The sequence below is a fragment of the Ambystoma mexicanum genome, chromosome 11 (assembly GCF_040938575.1).
Source record: "Ambystoma mexicanum isolate Mex_15411 chromosome 11, UKY_AmexF1_1, whole genome shotgun sequence".
NCBI classification, from domain to species: domain Eukaryota; kingdom Metazoa; phylum Chordata; class Amphibia; order Caudata; family Ambystomatidae; genus Ambystoma; species Ambystoma mexicanum.
Window position 1 is genome coordinate 1,051,067,768 of NC_090934.1, and position 17,732 is coordinate 1,051,085,499.

Consider the following 17,732-nt stretch of genomic DNA (forward strand, 5'->3'; position numbering starts at 1 on the left):
TTCCCAAACAGGTTGTTTCCGTCGAACGCATGTCCAAGACTCTGGTCTGCACGTCCCGACGGAAGTCAGTAGCCTTGAGCCATCCACGCCGCCTAAGGCACACGCCGTTGCCCAACTCGCGAAATCCAGTGTCAGCGATGTCCCTCGCAATCGTAATGGCATGGTCCGACGCCACCTCTCCTTCCTGCAAGATCTCTAGGGCATCCGCCCGCTTGTCGTCCGGTAGGAAGTCCAGCAGGGGGGCCAGTTTGTACCACAACTCCCTGTCGTAGCGGGCTACGATAGCCAAGGCGTTGGCCGCCTTCATCGTCGTCGCTGCAGACGAGATGACCCTGCGTCCCATCGTATCCAATTTCTTTCCCTCGCCGTCCGGCGGGGAGGTCGACGTAGAGGCCGCACCCCCCCCCCGCTTTCTTCCTGGCCGCCGCGGAGACGACCGAGTCTGGGGTCGGCTATGCCCGAAGGCACAAGGGGGCCGCATCCGGGACCCGGTACTTCTTCTCGTACCGATCTCTTCTAGCCGGCGTCGTGGATGGGTTCTTGAGGAGGGCGAGGCCCTCTTGGCCTCGCGCCGTTGATAAAGGAAACCTTCCTTCTTCTCTTCCGGGCAGAGCTGGAAAAGCGTGGATGCCTTGGCGGTCATGGAGTGAAACGATCCAATCTCGTCGGGCGGGGAAGCCCGGGTGGGAGGTGACGACGGCAGATCCTCGTCGTAAACCTCGTCGTCCGTACCCGTCGCGGCCGTGTCAGTCCCCGTATCATCCCCACGAGTCGTGGACGGGGAGGAGGGCTGAACAGGGCCCAATGGCTGAAAAGGAGGTGAAGGATGAATCCTCCTTCTGTTAGGGGGAGGGCTCCCAGAAGGGCCTGGCTCCGGGTCCCCCGTCGGGAGCGGTTCCTCCGCTGGTGGTAACGGCAGTCTCGTCCTTATCTCCGAGCATAAGGACTGTATAGCCAACAAAATGGCCGCCGAGTTGTCTTGCGGCACTGGTTGAGGGGATTCCGACGGGCGGTCAGGGGCCCCGTCGGCACCCTCGACGTTATCGTCGTCTCCCACGTCGGGGTCCCTCCCGACGGGCTGGTCTTCTTCCACGCCAACGCCATGGCTTAAGACTTCGATCAGCTCTTCCTCAGAGGTTGAGGCCGAATCCACGACGACCTCCTGCCCCCCCCTTTTTCTTCTCCGTCGGAGGTTTCACGGGGGTCCTGTTGATGGGCATAAAAGAGGACTCCCTCCGCGGTGGCAGGGAGACTGAGCCCCGAGGTCGCCACCACTGGTGTAGCCTCCACAGGCTGAGCCAGGGCCGCAGCGACTGTCTCGATAGAGGCCTTGGCCGGATGGATTAAGGCTTTCACCACCTTAGGTGCGCTCACCGTCTTCTCCTTGGGGGGAGGGTCACTGCCTCGCTCTCTCTCCGATGGGGCCTTCGAGCTCGACCGGGGCCTTCGAGCTCGACCGGGGCCTCTCCAGGAGCTTTGCCGGGTGCTCGGCCTTCCTCTTACCCGAACCAGAGTGTTGGCTCGTGGTTGATGGTGCCGGGGAGGATGCGCCCTGCCTGGCGCCCGTAGAGCCCGACTGTTCGGTGCTCCCGGTGCCAGCGGACTCGCGGTGCTTGGCCTTGTGTTGGACCCCCGTCGCCGGGGCGTCCTCAAAGGTCTTAGAAGACCGCTCGGATTTCTTCTTCTTCTTCTCGCCTGACGGGCTCTTCCCTTCCAGCCAGTTGGCGAGACGTTGATGGCGGTCCTTCATGGTCCGCTCCGCCATATTGCCGCAAAACGCACAGTCCTTCTCCACGTGAGTCTTGTCCTCATGTAGGCAGTACAGACAAAAGGAGTGTTCGTCCTCCTTAAAGACATTCTGAAGCTGGCATCCAAGGCAGACCCTGAACAGCTTTCCGGGCGTCGAGCTTCCCTTCTCCTGGGCCATGTCCGAGATGGGCCTGAGAAACTTCTGGAGTCCTCCAAAAGCGTGGCTCGACGAAATCTTCATCCTTGAGGGGCGTAGACGAATCCGACACGGGTCCCCGTTGATCGGATGAAGAAACGGTGGAGCTTGAGGCTCTTTTGACCGAAAAATCGAAGTTTTTGAGAAAAAAAACGTGAAAAAATAGCACTAACGCTCGAGAGCAATAGCACGAGGATCCCAACACTTGAACGTGCGGTAAAAATCTGAAGATGGCTGCCAGAGGCGGGGCTTAGGTAGAGGGCAGTCATTGGCTGTGGTCAGTATGGCGCAGAGATCAGTGATTGGTTACTACTACGAAAGACAGATCAGAAACGAAACTGATACTGGTTTTTTCTTTACCGAGGATTCCCAGCCTGACGACGGGGAATATTCATGAGCATGTGAATCCATGCCAGACCCCACGCTGGAGAAATAAGGAAATCCATGTAAATAGCACAGTCTCAATTCAGTTCCTGATGGTTCAATGTCAAAGTAAAGTTGTGTTAACCCAATTGCCAACAACAGCAAGGCTTCTCCTCTAGGTGACAAGACTTTACAATTCAGCTCAATAGCTTCCAGGTTATTCCTAGAAACAATGTTTTTCCGCAACTTCCAGTTGTCCAAGAAGAATTATCACAATTCAAAGGAAAGATACCTCTGCAAATGTTAGTGAAACACAGTTCTTGATTTAACAGTTATGTCTCTCTTTACAGTAGGTATCTTTGTCAGGATGACTTCACAGCACTTCTACTTCAACAACTTCAAGTTCTACAATAGTTTACCATGACGGCATATTCCTTTGACTCATAGTATTGATTAGATATAATAGGTTATTTATAACCCGCTTAATACCCAGAGGTTTCTAAGCGTGGACCCGGGGATCAAACCTGTGGTGCTCCGTGTCGTCTTGCTTCCAAGGCGAGCAAGTTGCGCCTGAGGTATCCTCTCGAGACTATTCCACTTAATTTGTGCTACAGAAGTCTTGCACTTACTGAAAGCCAAAGACACCACCGCAGCTTCAGTACTTTGTGACACTACTACAGCTTCATGATTTTAAACAGGTTTTTGGTTCAGACAAGATTCAGTTTCAGGTACTTCAACACCTTCAAACGGGCAAGGCACTCTTCCACTGAATATACTTTCCCAAAGGGGAAGCCTCTTTGACTCTCTTGTCTATCTGCAACCAAAAGCAACATATAATTGCCTTTAGGAAACACATCTTTCTTTTCTTCTACAGTCTCTGGCAATGTAGGTTTAAACAACTTAAAAAAAATAAATAGCAAGTTTACCTTCCTCAACCTTGCCTTCATATCTCTGACAAATGTAGGCCAGAACAATTACCCAGAATGTTTGGTGCAACTCTTCTAGCTTCAGGTAATGGTTGCACACTTGTATCTTGAATAGTGCTAAAGTTCTTTGGCTTACAACAATGTTTAAAATGTTCTGTGGCTTTGGGAAAGGCTGCTTTCAGTCTCAATAGGGGAACGATATTGGCTTGGGCAATGCTTGGTCTCTCCAACTTCCAAATACAATGGTTTAAACACTTGACATCTCTTCAGATACAATTGTCTGCGTGAATAATAATTCAAAGTTCACTCTTCTGCTGAGAAACTTAATTAAGCACACACATCCATTTCTTCATAGATTTTACAAGCTTTAAAGTGAACAATTGCTTTTCCGTAGCTTTTTCTCTTCACGCGAGTTAAATGGAAATACTTCGGGTCACATGCAAGTGCAATATTTCAGGTGTTCCATGGTTACAGAATGAACTACCAACTTCGCCTTGATTCTACACTTACGCAAGTGAGTTTTAAGCTGGATACTGTTGCCAGCAGTGTTCGCACAAGGAATCAGAATGCCAGGTTTCATTCACTGGCTTCTGTTTTTCTTTCTCCACGTGTTGCAGCACTTCTGCTGCTTCTGGATTCACTTGGGAAACACACCCTTCCTCCATTAAGGGGTCTCCGATGCGGCCACTCAAATAAGGAGCCCCTCTCGCTCCCGAGAACCACAGCTTCATGACAGCTGTTCACCACGATCTCCGACACACTTCTTGCTGCACAATCTCTGCAATTAGGTTCACATGGGCAAAGGCAGTCTTCCTGCACACCCTCTGATGTGCAACCTCTGCACTTCAGAGTTTGGGGGAACAGGACCCTCACAGAATAAGCAGGTGAAATCTGCTTTATCAGAATCCCGGCATCCCTTTGATTCTCCCACTTCTGCCAGGATTGCCAACACTGTCCCTTCTTCCTTCTGCCTTTGCTACGACTGCACAAACTCCAGCCACAATTGACTGTACCTGAGTGGGCCTTTTATACCGTTGGGTTCCTTCAGGTGTGGGCTTCTAGGCTTAATTGCCCGACTACTACCACAGCATACATCTTCAGCCCTCTTCCTCGTCCCAGTACTTACATGATTAAGGGACTTGTCCTCAACAGCAAAGTTGGTTCTTTTAAATAACTTCTGTGTTTTAAGGCAATATTTCCTTTTCATAATACCTTTGGGAGTAGGGAGGATTTTTATCCTGAATTACCTTACATGGTGTTTCTGTTATTTAGGTCTGTTCAGGTTTAAAGGCATTTGCATTCAGAGTCCCAGATCTTAAATGTGGATCAGATTCATCATAATGACAATAGGCCATTACCTGTTCTGGCAACTTTAAAAAGCTTTCCATTTTAAAGCAAAAATACTGTGTCTCATCCCACGGGATCTCCTCACCACTCTGGGCCTCGTCTCCTCCCAGGCGATCCTCCCACAGTACACCACACCCCCAAGATCAGGATCAGGAAGCATCTGCCTTTTTTTTACGGGCCACCCGGGAGGAGTCTGTAGGCAGGGATTTAGTGAACGATCCATAGGATGATGCTTCACACTACCAATTAAAAGCCAGGTTGTCTATCTGTGTTGTTTCACAGCTTTGATATTTTGCGGCAAGCAGGTTTCTGATTTCAAATGTTCATAATTTTGTATTGGGGCAGAACCAAGACAATGCATCTGTTGATTTCTTTTGCCTTTTTCACAGTCATTTGTCCCCCGCCCCAACAGTGCTCTTTGTCTGATCACCAACATTCTAAAATATATGCACATTGCACCTCCCTTCCTGCCTGCTCCACATATTCTGTTATCTACCCTTGGGTGAATAGAGTGGGAGAAACCACCCCTGTAATATCCAAGCCTTCCCATACATTCTGTCTCTATAGCGGCACAATTTATTTTTACCTCCCGGGGCATGCAGCTCCCCTTTTCTACATTTGCTGTGCTCTACTTAATTTCTTTTTCCCCTTAAACTCCCTCATGGCCCACGCCTCATGTGGATTTAGGATTATATACCCAACATAATTTATTTTTATCCTGGCATGTTTCAGACATCTTTCCATTGTGTAGCCGGACAACAGTGTTTTTTTGCTTCTCTGATATATAGAATTAAGGTTTTCAGTAAGGCAAGATAACACGGGTTTGTGTTTTTCTTTTCAAATTCGTTTTTTTTATATATGTTAATGTGCGTCTCCTGATTTTATCCTTAATCATGTCTGTCATGGCTTTGATGTATGTAATCCAGTGTAAGGTATAAGCATCAACTTGCCTAATCACGAAATACTAGGAATTGACAGTCACGTGATAACCCCAGAGTAAAGCACTGTAGCAATAAAAGATACAATGGACACTGTTCATTCTTAAAAAGCCCGACTTTCAAGAGAACACACAATTTACCTCAAACTGATTTGCTTATCGTCCCTGCCATTTGACCATCTCCTCTTTCCACTGTATTCACATAATAAACTGTTGATGAGTTGTATGACATGATACGATAGGTTATTTATAATGCACTTAATACCCAGAGGTTTCTAAGCGCGGACCCGGGGAACAAACCTGTGCTTCTCTGTGTTGTCTTGCTTCCAAGGCGAGCACGTTGCCGCTGAGCTATCCTCCCGAGATGATTGTATACAAGTAAAGTTGTCGGTCTGAGCAGACCCAATGCATGTTCTCAATAGAACCAGCCCCATTCATCATCTGTATGCTTACCTGCTCAAGCATCACTTTGATCTTTTGTGAAGTACCCTAAAAGGGATTGCGCTGCTCTGTTTTTGTCTTTGTATACCGTATACCCCACTTCTTGTTTAATAGAATTGCACTACAAATGACATACTGACTAGCTTCAGGATGCATTATTCAATTACATTCGTTTGCACCCTTCAGGGAGGATTCCTTCCCAGTTAAGGCAATTACACTCCCTTGGCAGGATAAAGGCAGCAGATCACGTAGTCGATAACTAATGTAGACACCATCTAGATTAAAGGAATGGCCATTGGACCGGGGCATGCAAATTGGCTGTTGTCCACACAATTGGGAGACCCATGACAGCTCCCCATTGACTATATTGGCCTGGGCTGATGGGTGATGTATGAGAAAACATTGGCTGATCCAAAGGTTGCAGACCCCTGGAAAGAGGAACAAGATACAAATGATCTTTGTGGTTGATGCTTTACAAATGGGGTATGGTTAGGTTATCTGTTCTCGACATTTTGCCTTGATAAACATCTTTCGACACTTCAGGCAATGGCGCATTGCTATAGCACCTGAGAAGCCTCACTAAAGTGACAATATTATTTTACAATATTTGGGGACTATGAGTCAAAGCACAGACTGTGGTCTAGCGAGTACTTTGCTGAAAGTGAAATCTGCACTCAATAGTCGCAAGATTTGCTGCCATCATTTCCTTGAGCCCTAATCTAAAGGAATATTCCAGGCACTAACTCCTAACCACTAATAATTAGATTCTCATCAGAACGTCCCTGTATTTAGATTATGTTCCATATGGGTTTGATTTATTAGCGCACCCTTAAAATATGACTGGTACTTTCCAGGAGGAGGAAAACAGACGTCAAAGGCGTCCTTCAGACACGGACCACATTTCTTTATCTTGCTTACACCGGCAGGTTGGGTGGGGTCAAGCTACACCACATGATCTCCCTTTCATTGGTCACGCTATGCTACGTTTACTTAACAGTTGGGTAGGTGCTTTGTGTTAGTACCTGTGCTGCAACAGGAGACATCACATCAATAATACAATGAGCAATGAGAAGACTGCAGATATTAGGTGAATACAAACTGATACACACAGTGAACACACTGTGCTCTAAGGCGATGGGTGAAATCACTGCCAGTCTACTAAACACAAAGAGAAGTTAAGGTTGGCAACCCAGTTATTGAGACAAGTGGGCGAGTCCGCTGCCTTAAGGAGAAGGAGAAAGTGGAGCAGTTGTAACAGGAAACAAGCAAACCAGATGAACCAAAACAAAACGTAATCTTGGTTGTTTTTTCTGGTCACGTCTCTGGATATAAAAGTGTGCATTTCAAAAACATATACGTATAAACCAAAATCGATTAAGTATTACACCACAATCAGTCAAATGTTTTAGGCTTTCAGCTTTTGCATTCACACTTTAGTGCAAGGGTTGGATCATTTGGCAGATTTAACACACTTTCTTCACATCCCACACTTCTTTTTCGGGTCGTTTCAGGTGCAGGTCAAGTTCTCTCCTCTTCATTTATAGGTGAGCCATGTGCAAAAACATGGAACTTTTGCGACAGACCTATAGACCATCTAGTTCAATCAGACTTACCCACCGTGCATCGGATACAGAAAAGTACACCTTTTCAAGTCAAGGTCTGAAATGCTGCCGATATCCCCAGTGTCATGTTGGCCTCATTCACACTACGATGCCAATCGTAATGCTATTCTTCAATATTGGGCTTCATCTTCATATTGATGCATATCGATTTCATCTTCAAATTACTGATGCTCATGCAGAAATTCATGTTCTGTTAATCATCAGGCACTCAAAAAACTTCTGACAATAAGACAACAGCAAATTCATAAAGACAATGGAATGCAATCAGTGTGAAAAGAGCATATTACCCATATCTTTTTATTTTTAATTTCCAGATAATATGCATATGGAAACTTTCTGGTCGATATATAATTTCACCTATTAAAAAAATATTTATTTGAAAATACATGATCTTATTCTTTAATCTGGTCAGCAAAGCTGATGTTCCATATCTGAGGCTAATTTGTTCAGTCACTGTAAGGACAGCACATGTATTAGTATATCAGGACCTGCTAAAAAAGGAGCAGTATAAAAAGATTTAAAAATGCCAGGTCTAATAAATTGCGAGAATTCCTTGCAAAAAAGTCCATTCGGGAATACAAACACACGGTTTCCAATGCCTTCTCAAATCATGATTATTGTCTTTGAACATTTGAAAGCTTATATGTGCTTAACTAATGTAGTTGTTTTCCATTTTCTTTTCCTATGTACAGCTGTGCCTCATGTGAAAATTTACCACATACTCTGCATTAGTCCGTTGTACTGATATGGCAAATGGCTCAAACGGGTGGAATGTAAATGCCACTAGCCTCCGCACAGCATGGTTGATTGGTCGGCCCAAAAGACCTGCTTGGATCTTAAATTTGAGTAAACCAGCATCTCGGGCATAAAATCTATTAAAAAAAAGAGAACAATATTAAAAGTTGTTAACAGTGGGTTTATAAGTGTATGGAGCAGAGATCTGCCCATATGTTACATGATATATAATGCAATAAAGTCACTTCTTACATTTTTTACAGGATTTAACATAGAATATCTTTAAAGAAACTGATGATCTGTATGGTTTCAGTCTTTCTCAAGCCCCACTTCAGCCTACAACACCACCAGCACACATTTGCTGATTTGCTTTCTCCTTGCATGTCCCCGGTCTGTGTTTGTTTGCCTTTGCAATCAAAACAGCAAATCACCTTCCAAGGCATTGGCATCACCAATTCCCCACCCCAGAATAAGCCCATAACTGGCTCTGTCACAGCATTGCAGCCTTTAATTATTCAAGCTCAAAACATACTTTTATCTGTTTTTTTTTACCTTTCAAGTTCTAAAAATACAGTTCATACATAAAAGGTACATGTGTAAAAATATTAGCAGTAAACACTGGGATCCAGATTCGCACCATGCAGGGGGGTGCAGCAAAACATTGTGATTGACGGGAGGGTAAACGCTAAGCTTTGTCGTGGAATCCCTGCAGGAGAGATTCGGTATAGGGCTGTATTGCGAACAGAATATTGGTACAGTAATCGCTGGGCAGAGCAACGCTAGCAGCCACCGGCTCTTACTCAACTGTTTCCATGTTATCGGGCCATACTTGATGGTCCTGCCAACAGCCCTGCGTATAAAGCGTATAGTGCCAGATACCACACAAGAGAGCAGGCATTCTCTTAATAATCTTTAGGCAGGCATCAGATGGCGGATACCCGCATTATTCAATGTAGGTTGCAGAAATCTACGTTTTAGACGGTAAGTTTTTTTACACAACAATACAAAGTGCAACAAACTTTCTGTTCCAGACCCACATATTGGGCACAGGTCAGATTGAATCCCCTGCCATCTCTTAGTTAGACAGGCTACCGGTAGGAATCCAAACCTGAAACAGATATAAAAGGGATTTCTCAAAGGGCGAGAGAGAGTGGAATCTAGATAGGCCTTAAACCCTAGTTCTACTGTGGTCTCAAGGTATTCTACTCAATTTTGTGGCATCGGATCTGAGTTCATCGTACATGTGGTTTTTGACCTTGGTTCTTAGGGTATTCAAGTTCATACCAAAAAAGGTACCTGCGGTTTATTCCATTGCTCAGGCATACCCAGTTCAAAGAGACAGTCCTTCACATGTTCTATCCATTTTAGGCTTTCCCTCCCCTTTGAGGCTCATTACATGTGGCAAAGCCTTCCTGTATACCTCAAAGCCATCCCCATTCCAAATCCTGGCCCAGAACATTACAGGTCTATACGAGATCTGATCTGGCCCTATTGTTATCAAGTTCTAAATTGATTGGGGCTGACACAGGTAAAATTATTAATTTCTTCAGGAATTTATTTTCGCATTCACACAAATCATGGGTGTTGGCATATCCCCATAATTACGAGCCATACATGGCTGCTGGAACTGCTCGTTCCAGGTCAGGGGAAATAGCCCCTCTGGCATGTTTCATAAAGAAAGATGAGATTCCACAACAGTATTTATTAAGTTATAATAGTGATTTTTTTACCGCTGGCTCCCAGCTACCAGATTCCTCAAACCGCACTGCAAGGTAGTGATCTCCCTTTTCCATGCAGCGGTTTGAAGACCATCACTTTACATTTTGCCGTTTTTAATCATGGGTGTAGGTCAGAGCATTTATTTTCAATGATGGTCAAAGCACAATTCAGGCCCTGGGGTGTTGTAGCCAGAAGGACAGCGCCATCCACGTAACAGAGGGCAGGATATTTATCTGTATCCATCCTAGGGCTGTTCTCATACCCACTCATTAATTCGTCAATTATTTCTTGAATGTAACCATTGAATAGGATGAGGGCCAGGGTATCTATTTTGTGACAGACTCGAGGAAGAAATAGATGACCGACTCAAATTAAACCAGATTTATTCAGGAAAGCATGGCCAGAATTAGAGTATTTTGTTTTCCCATTGTCACTATTCTTCGATATTCAACAGTTCTTTGATGTATAGTTTTCTCAGCATGCTAGGAAATGGACGCTCTTTCCAAACAAGCAACACTTTCTTGATGGAAAAATTCTTTGATTCACTACCAGGCTGGTGCCTTAGTTTCCATCATGCAGTGTTTTAAAAAGCAGGGTTTAGTTCACTAAGGGACTTCTGACTCAGTTGCATAGCACGTAGTGCGTCTTAATATGGCTATAAGAGCCGATTCGGCCAGCCGTAGAGGCTCTTAAGGCTATTAGCACCCCGGGTTATCCAAGCAGTAATTCGGGGGTGCTAAATAAAAAAAAATAAAAAAGTATTTCATTCATTGAACGGGACTCCATGCGCGTCCCGTTCAATAAATGAAAATACGGTCTAAAGATGGCCAACATGGACATGGAAGGCAGGCTGAATACAGAGCCCCTCTTCGATGTCCACAGTGGCCACGGGCAACAGCAGAAGCACAGTTGCAGTGGTAGGGGGGCCGCGGCCGCCATTGAAAACATGCAAGTATGGCAGGGAATGGAGGGAAACATTAAAAAGAAATATGAACAGGTGGGGTTAAGATGGTGCTCTGGACAGGGGAAAGCAGCCAGTAGGCTTCTCGGAAGGCAGGCTGAGATTAGCAGTGTCAGCCCTCGTTTCGATCAACCTGATTGGTGGGTTCCCTAGCCCCGGGTGCCAATTAATACGATTCCCAAAAAGTCACCTGCCAAAGTGTTTCGGACAAGTCTTCCCTAGACGAAATGGTTAACTATACTCTTATTGTTTAATGTGCTCATGTGGACTACTGAAGGGCTGCTTTCTCTCAACAGATGAAAGTCACGTCGTTATTGCCTATAACACCTAATTAAAAAAGAAAATGAAGGAAACATCTTGTTAACCTGATTGTGTCACCTTGATCGATTAATCTCAACACAATTAATATTTTTTGACTTTTATCAAAGAAACAGAAAGGTATTTTCCCAGATAAGGGGTGTTCCATACTGCTTACCTCGACCTCCAACTGGACTCCCATGTCCACAGACCAGGTTTCCCTATTCCCCACAATGATTCTCCAATATCGGTAGACTATCACCCGGTGACCTCTAATGTCTGTATCTAGCCCTAACCCCATGGGGGCCTAGAGGCCATAGACCTATGTAACTCTCTTCCTCAGATACTTCCTAAAGAACCTTACATGTTTCCTGTTTATTTTACCCCTTTTCTTTCGATGGTTGATTCCTCAAATTCTTCTACCTTCCCTATCTCTCTCGCTCCACACTCCTAACAGTGATCTTACTGGTCGTCCTTCTCCAATGTCCACCATCCCAACTAGCGTTTCCCCCTATTCCGATGTTCGGCTTCTTGGTTTCACATGTCTCCCTCTATCTCTCTATACCATGTCCCCTGTTTGTAACACTAGTCTCTCTCACCACTCATCCGCCGTCAACTGGATCATGGTCTTCCCTCTCCCCTACCTTCCTCACTCCCACCACTACACCTGCCTGAATTCACCCTTACCCTCCTGACTCACCTTTATGCACCCCCGACACTGCCACCCTGTCTCACATCTACTCTTAACTATTCCCCTTTACTCTATCCTTCCTTCAGTCACACTCACTAACAACTCAGTTGTTACCATTCTCTTGACCAGATACCTTACATTGACTCTCTCACAGCACTCAAACAGTCTCCTTGCAGTCCTTGTCTACTTGTTATACCCTCTATGCTGGCCTCTTGGTTCACCTCCCCTGCTGCCACCTTAACCAAACACCCGTCACCCTCTTTTGCATCTGCTGGCTTTTGATATCCGAGACTACCCTCTTGTCGAGTCCCTCCCCGATCCCATTGGCCCTTTACAATAGCTGTTCTCCTTGGCCAATCATTATCTGAGCTAATCTGCTGGGGGCCGAGCCTTCACCAGGAAGTCTTTAGGTCCTTATGTGTTCTGAAAAGGAAGAAAGAGACCTGGCATTGAGGCAGGGAGAGTGGTACCAATATCCCTGCAAATATTTAAGCACTCAGGAAAGCCACGTACTGGGGTTCCTATCAAATCCTCCAAGCCACTCCTGGAGCACGACTGGCTCTGGCTGTACCGTTATTGGCCAACTACCACAGGATGAAAGGGGCCCCTGCAAGCCCCCGACAGGGTCATACATAACTGGCCTGTCAAACTACATGCAACTCTGCTTGGGAGATGATGTGGCCTAGTCCTTATTGGTTTCTTTGACCTTTGGCCTCCCTCTTAGGACCAGGTTTTGTGAGCCGGAGCAATCTCTTTCGCATCCTACTCACTAACTTGTCATGAGTGGAAAACATGGGCCAATTGAAAAAATGTATGGATTAAAATATATGATTGAAAGCAGCTGCCAGAACTAGGGCTGCTTCAAGTATGAATGTATTCATCTTTTATAACGTGCATAATACCGGAGACCTGTCTCTAAGCATGGGTGCCGGGGCTTAAACCTGTGTTGCACTGCATCATTTGGCTTCCAAGACAAACGGATTGCCCCTAGTCTATACTCCCAGCCCAGTATTCCATCAAGAGGTACACTTTGTTACCAAAGTTCATGTTCATCATTCTATATCTGTACGAAGAAGCCTGGTGCTAAGACTCAAGGAACATTCTTCCCACACACTGGCAGCGTAACAATGAATTTAGCAATTGTTGTCTTGAGTGGCCAGGGTTTGAATCCTAATTTCAACACATTACCTTTACCAGATCTATCAAAACTATGAGGGCTTAGAAACTGGATAACTTCGAGATGATGAATACAAGAAATAAATGAGCTGTAGTCAACAAAACCGCTGCTTATTTCCAAGTTAGATCAAGAGCAGTTTCATCTTCCAACACAACCTTTCAACACAACATAGGTTGTTCAAATGTTTGCAGTGATCCTGTCTCTCTGTCCCACTGCGTTCATGTGCCCGGAGTTCAAGAATTTGCTGTGTAGACAGCAGAGAGAGTGTTTGTGTCAGCTGGTGTAGGCCAGCGGACGAAGCAGCTCACCGGGGTCCCTGTTCCTCAATAAACATACCTGTCCCCAAAAAGTCTCCTTGTGCTCTCTTTACATGCATTATACTGGCAACATGGGGCCTCCTATGCACTCGCTTTCCCACCTTGGCAGGGGCACACGAGCTGCTCTGGATCCACATGATGGGTCACTGGTAACTCACCCCTGCTACTCTCCTCTGTGGTGTGTTACCTCCTCCTCCTGCTGCTCTTGCTGTTTCAGGCCCTGCCCAGGCTCACCAGTCCCAGAGGCTCTCGCACTACCTCTCAGGTCAGGGAGTGTAGAGTAAATTACTCTACAGCACATGCATGACGATGCCACTTCCATGATGTCACCATGCAGTGTGCTAATGCTTACCTACCAACAGATTGCACCATCATCTCAAACCCTGCACACCCATTGAACCGTCCCTGACAAAAGGACTATGGCACGGGAGGCAGAGGGTCCAAGGCAGCAGTCCTTATCGGAGGTCAGCCATCAAACAAGAATGAAGCTGGGAGGGGGCGTGGCCAACAGCCGAGCAATGAGGACGTGAGATCGCTTCGCTCCCGGGCCGCTAGCCGTATCCTGAAACAATCCTGCTTCCTGCACAACCAAAAAGCGTCTATTCGACGTGGGAACCTCTGCTGAATGTCCCGACTGGTTCCTGGAGGAAATCGGTGCCGCGGAACCCACTTAGTAAGATATTTCTGAAAGCGAGCGGACGCGTCGCGGAGCTCGCAAGATGGCCGCCGCGAACCGCGGATGAACAAAGGGTGCCGTGGTCACCAACAAGCACTACTGAATTCTGCCTGAACACCGGTGGCCGTCGGGGTCGAGGCCGGGCCGGACCGCACGGCAAACGAAGGATCCTAACTTCGAGGATAAATCGTGAAACGGAAGGGATACGCCCCTGGACACGTCGTCGACAGTCAGTGATAGTAGGCACACGGCCTTGCACCAATATTCCCGCACATGCGGCCGCGGCCTGCAGATGCCACCGGAGCGACCACTGAACTCCTGAGGGGACCCCTGCCCGTCACCGGACGACTACCACCTCTATCCTGCGGTACGGAGAAGGGGATAAAGGGAAAGCGGGAACCCGCCATTTTGGGGCACAGGGACCCCGTGGGACCGATCTACATCCTCGCCCATTCCCGCTGCCCGAGAACCGTCGACAACGGAATACGAGGTGAAACTACCTCACGGCACACCTACTCACGGCGAGACACCGATGAGTGGTGGCCGCGGCTTTGGACACCGTACAGACCCAACTGCGTATTGAACCCTACCACAGTGTCCAGCGGACCGCACCCGAACGACGCTGCCCAACGAAACATCTGCCCCGGACGGTACCGTTTAAACGCCACAAACCATGCCGGCCACTACGGGGAAGGACAAAACAAAAAGAGGGACCAGCCAAAGTAGGATAGATCAATTCACCACGGCCGCAGCAAACGCACAAACGGACCACGAACAGTCGAACCCCATGCTAGAAACAGAACAAGCCATATCCGTAAAGGAGATCATGACGGCGATAACTATCTCCAGAACCTCTATGGAACCAAAGATGGACAGCATCAGTACAGATGTCTCGCTTCTCCGTCATGGTCTCCAGAAATTGTCCTCCCGCACGGGAGAAGCGGAACAGCGGATCTCTGGAAATGAAGATGGGCTGCGCACCATGGAACAGAGGATGGCCGGAGTGGTGGCGCGTTTGAAAACACTGGAGGAGAAGGCCGAGGACAGTGAAGGCCGATCGAGACGAAACAACGTGCGCATCCTGGGCGTACCGGAGAAAACGGAGGGCCCTTCCATGGAACTGTTCCTAGAACAATGGATCACCGACATGTTTGAGCCCCAGACATTCTCGAAGTTCTTTTCAATCGAACGAGCGCATCGTGTCCCCTCTGGAAAACCGATACCCGGCGCCCCGCCGCGCACCATAGTCGCAAGACTGCTGAACTACAGAGATAGAGATGCGCTACTCCAGACGGCGCGAGCCAAAGGCACACTGACCTTCAATGGATCCAGAGTGACATTCTTCCCTGACTACACAAGGGAGATCCAGAGAGCCAGGCAATCTTTTGATCAGCTCAAAAGGCAACTCCAATCCTTACACGTTAAATACGGCCTGCTCTATCCGGCCCAGCTCAAAATTTACCACGGTGGGACAACAATACATTTCTCAGACCCGAAAGAAGCATGGAATTGGGCAAAGCAGCACATTGCAGGCGACTGGACACTCGCAAACAACAGAGGCAGAAACAGAAACCGCCGCCCACCACCGGACAGAGGACGCCCAGCTCCACAACCCCCGGTGCAGGAACCACCACAACAAGAGGAAATGGACTGAAACATTGATACTGATGAGGCATTTTGTTCGACCACGACACACCTAACGAACTATTAGATCACACCGTGCTATGTAAGGCACGCGGCCTGGGAAGCACGGGGACACTCACTGCATCGGCCAAAGCCACGCCCTCAGATCGAGACTTGTGACCTGGAACACCAGACTTGCACAAGAACAGTAAGTCGGGAGAAAGGTGTAAACAGCTCACATTAAGTTGAATCTGGCGATATAGTTGTTTGTAGCCAGTAGAGTTAGGGCGACAGATACTTCATGTTGGGGAGGAGTATAGGGAGGGGGGATGGGGATTTGTTTCAAGTTAGTTATGTTCCGAGATACCACGCCACCTGTATTGCCAAAGACTACATCACCCTTGACGTACCAATTGTCAATCCGTACTTGCTAGCACTCTACACATCACAAATGGAATCACGCCCGATAAAGCACCAGCCTGGTTTCAACCCTGACTGTTCTCATTATAACATGAAACGCCACAGTGCCATCGGGGGACTAGTGCACCCTATTATCGCTGAAACACATGACGAATAGCTGGAATCACTAACGTGACCAGAAACAGAACAATCCGAGTGTTGACTTGGAACGTCAATGGGCTCGGCAATTGCATTAAAAGACGCCTAGTGCTGCAAATGCTGAATAGACACTCCCCGGACGTAGTATTCCTGACGGAAACACACTTAGCCGGTACCAACTGCTTATTCTTTAGACGCACTAACTACAGGCTAGCATTCCACGCCGGTTTCACCATGGGGTCACGAGGGGTACTGATCCTCATACATAAAAGACTTCCCTTTGTCCCCAAATCCACCACGCAAGACACGGGAGGGAGGTTTGTACTCACGACAGGCACGATTGGAGAGCGTTCAGTGACCATGATGGCGGTGTATGCACCTCCTAACCTATTGACCCCCCTGACTAACGATATTACGCCTCTAATTATGAACAACCTTGCAGACCTTACGTTGATCGGGGGAGACTTTAATGAAGTAATGGACGTGGACCTTGACAGAACACACAGAAGATCTAGAAATCCGAATGCACGCACAAAACTCGCCACATTTGTGGGCGCAATGGGACTACAGGATGTGTGGAGAACGCTACACCCCGCCACAAGGGAATACTCATACCATTCCGGTGCACATGCCTCGCTCTCTAGGTTAGACTACCTCCTATTGCCACTGAACAACATGCACGAGGTCCGTGAGGCATACTTTCTCCCCAGAGGCATATCAGACCATTCCCCGCTTGTGACAACACTTAATACCAACAATTCGATCCCACCACCCAACTGGCGACTAAACAGTTACTATTTAGGATTCCCAGAGCTGGTTGAACACATCCAAAAGACCACTGAAGAATACTTTGAAAGGAACACCAACTCAGTGGATAGCCCGGTAATCTTGTGGGAGGCGTTCAAGACAGTACTTAGAGGGGAAATAATAGCCTGGATCACAGCCCATAAAAAGAAACAAACAGAGGCAATACACCATGCCGAAGCAAATGTGCAGAAAGCAGAGACCGAACACCTAGCCCATGACAACTTGGAAACGCACCGTGCACTACAACTGGCGCAGGCGCAACTCCAACACATAGCGTTAGATAACGCAAAGCAGGCGCATACCGCAATGCGTGCAAAGATATACGAAACGGGGGATAAAGCCGGGAAGATGCTGGCATGGCTAGAACGCAAAGACCTGGGATCCAGCCAGGTCAGGCAACTAGCAACAGGAGAATCAGACCCATTGGTGAAGGACGCAGACATAGCGGAGGGTTTCGCAAAATACTATGCTGAGCTATATAGGGCACCAGCCTCACCACCCGTGATGAATGTCCTAGAGGAGATTGCCCTCCCCACCTTAAGTGCAGAACAGTCTACCCTGTTAGAACAGACAATCACTGAAGGCGAACT

The 17,732-nt window shown here is 47.3% G+C and overlaps 1 protein-coding gene across 2 annotated transcripts in view; it reads right to left on the reverse strand.

Moving 5' to 3' along the window:
- Positions 1-7,849: 7,849 nt before the first annotated feature.
- The window catches only part of DET1 (DET1 partner of COP1 E3 ubiquitin ligase), a 455,614-nt gene continuing 445,731 nt past the window's right edge, over positions 7,850-17,732 (reverse strand). For both annotated transcript variants that reach the window (XM_069624291.1, XM_069624292.1), the window contains one exon: positions 7,850-8,453. In XM_069624291.1, the coding sequence (XP_069480392.1) occupies positions 8,264-8,453 (190 nt within the window). In that variant the 3' untranslated portion in view covers positions 7,850-8,263. The remainder of the gene's footprint in view (positions 8,454-17,732) is intronic.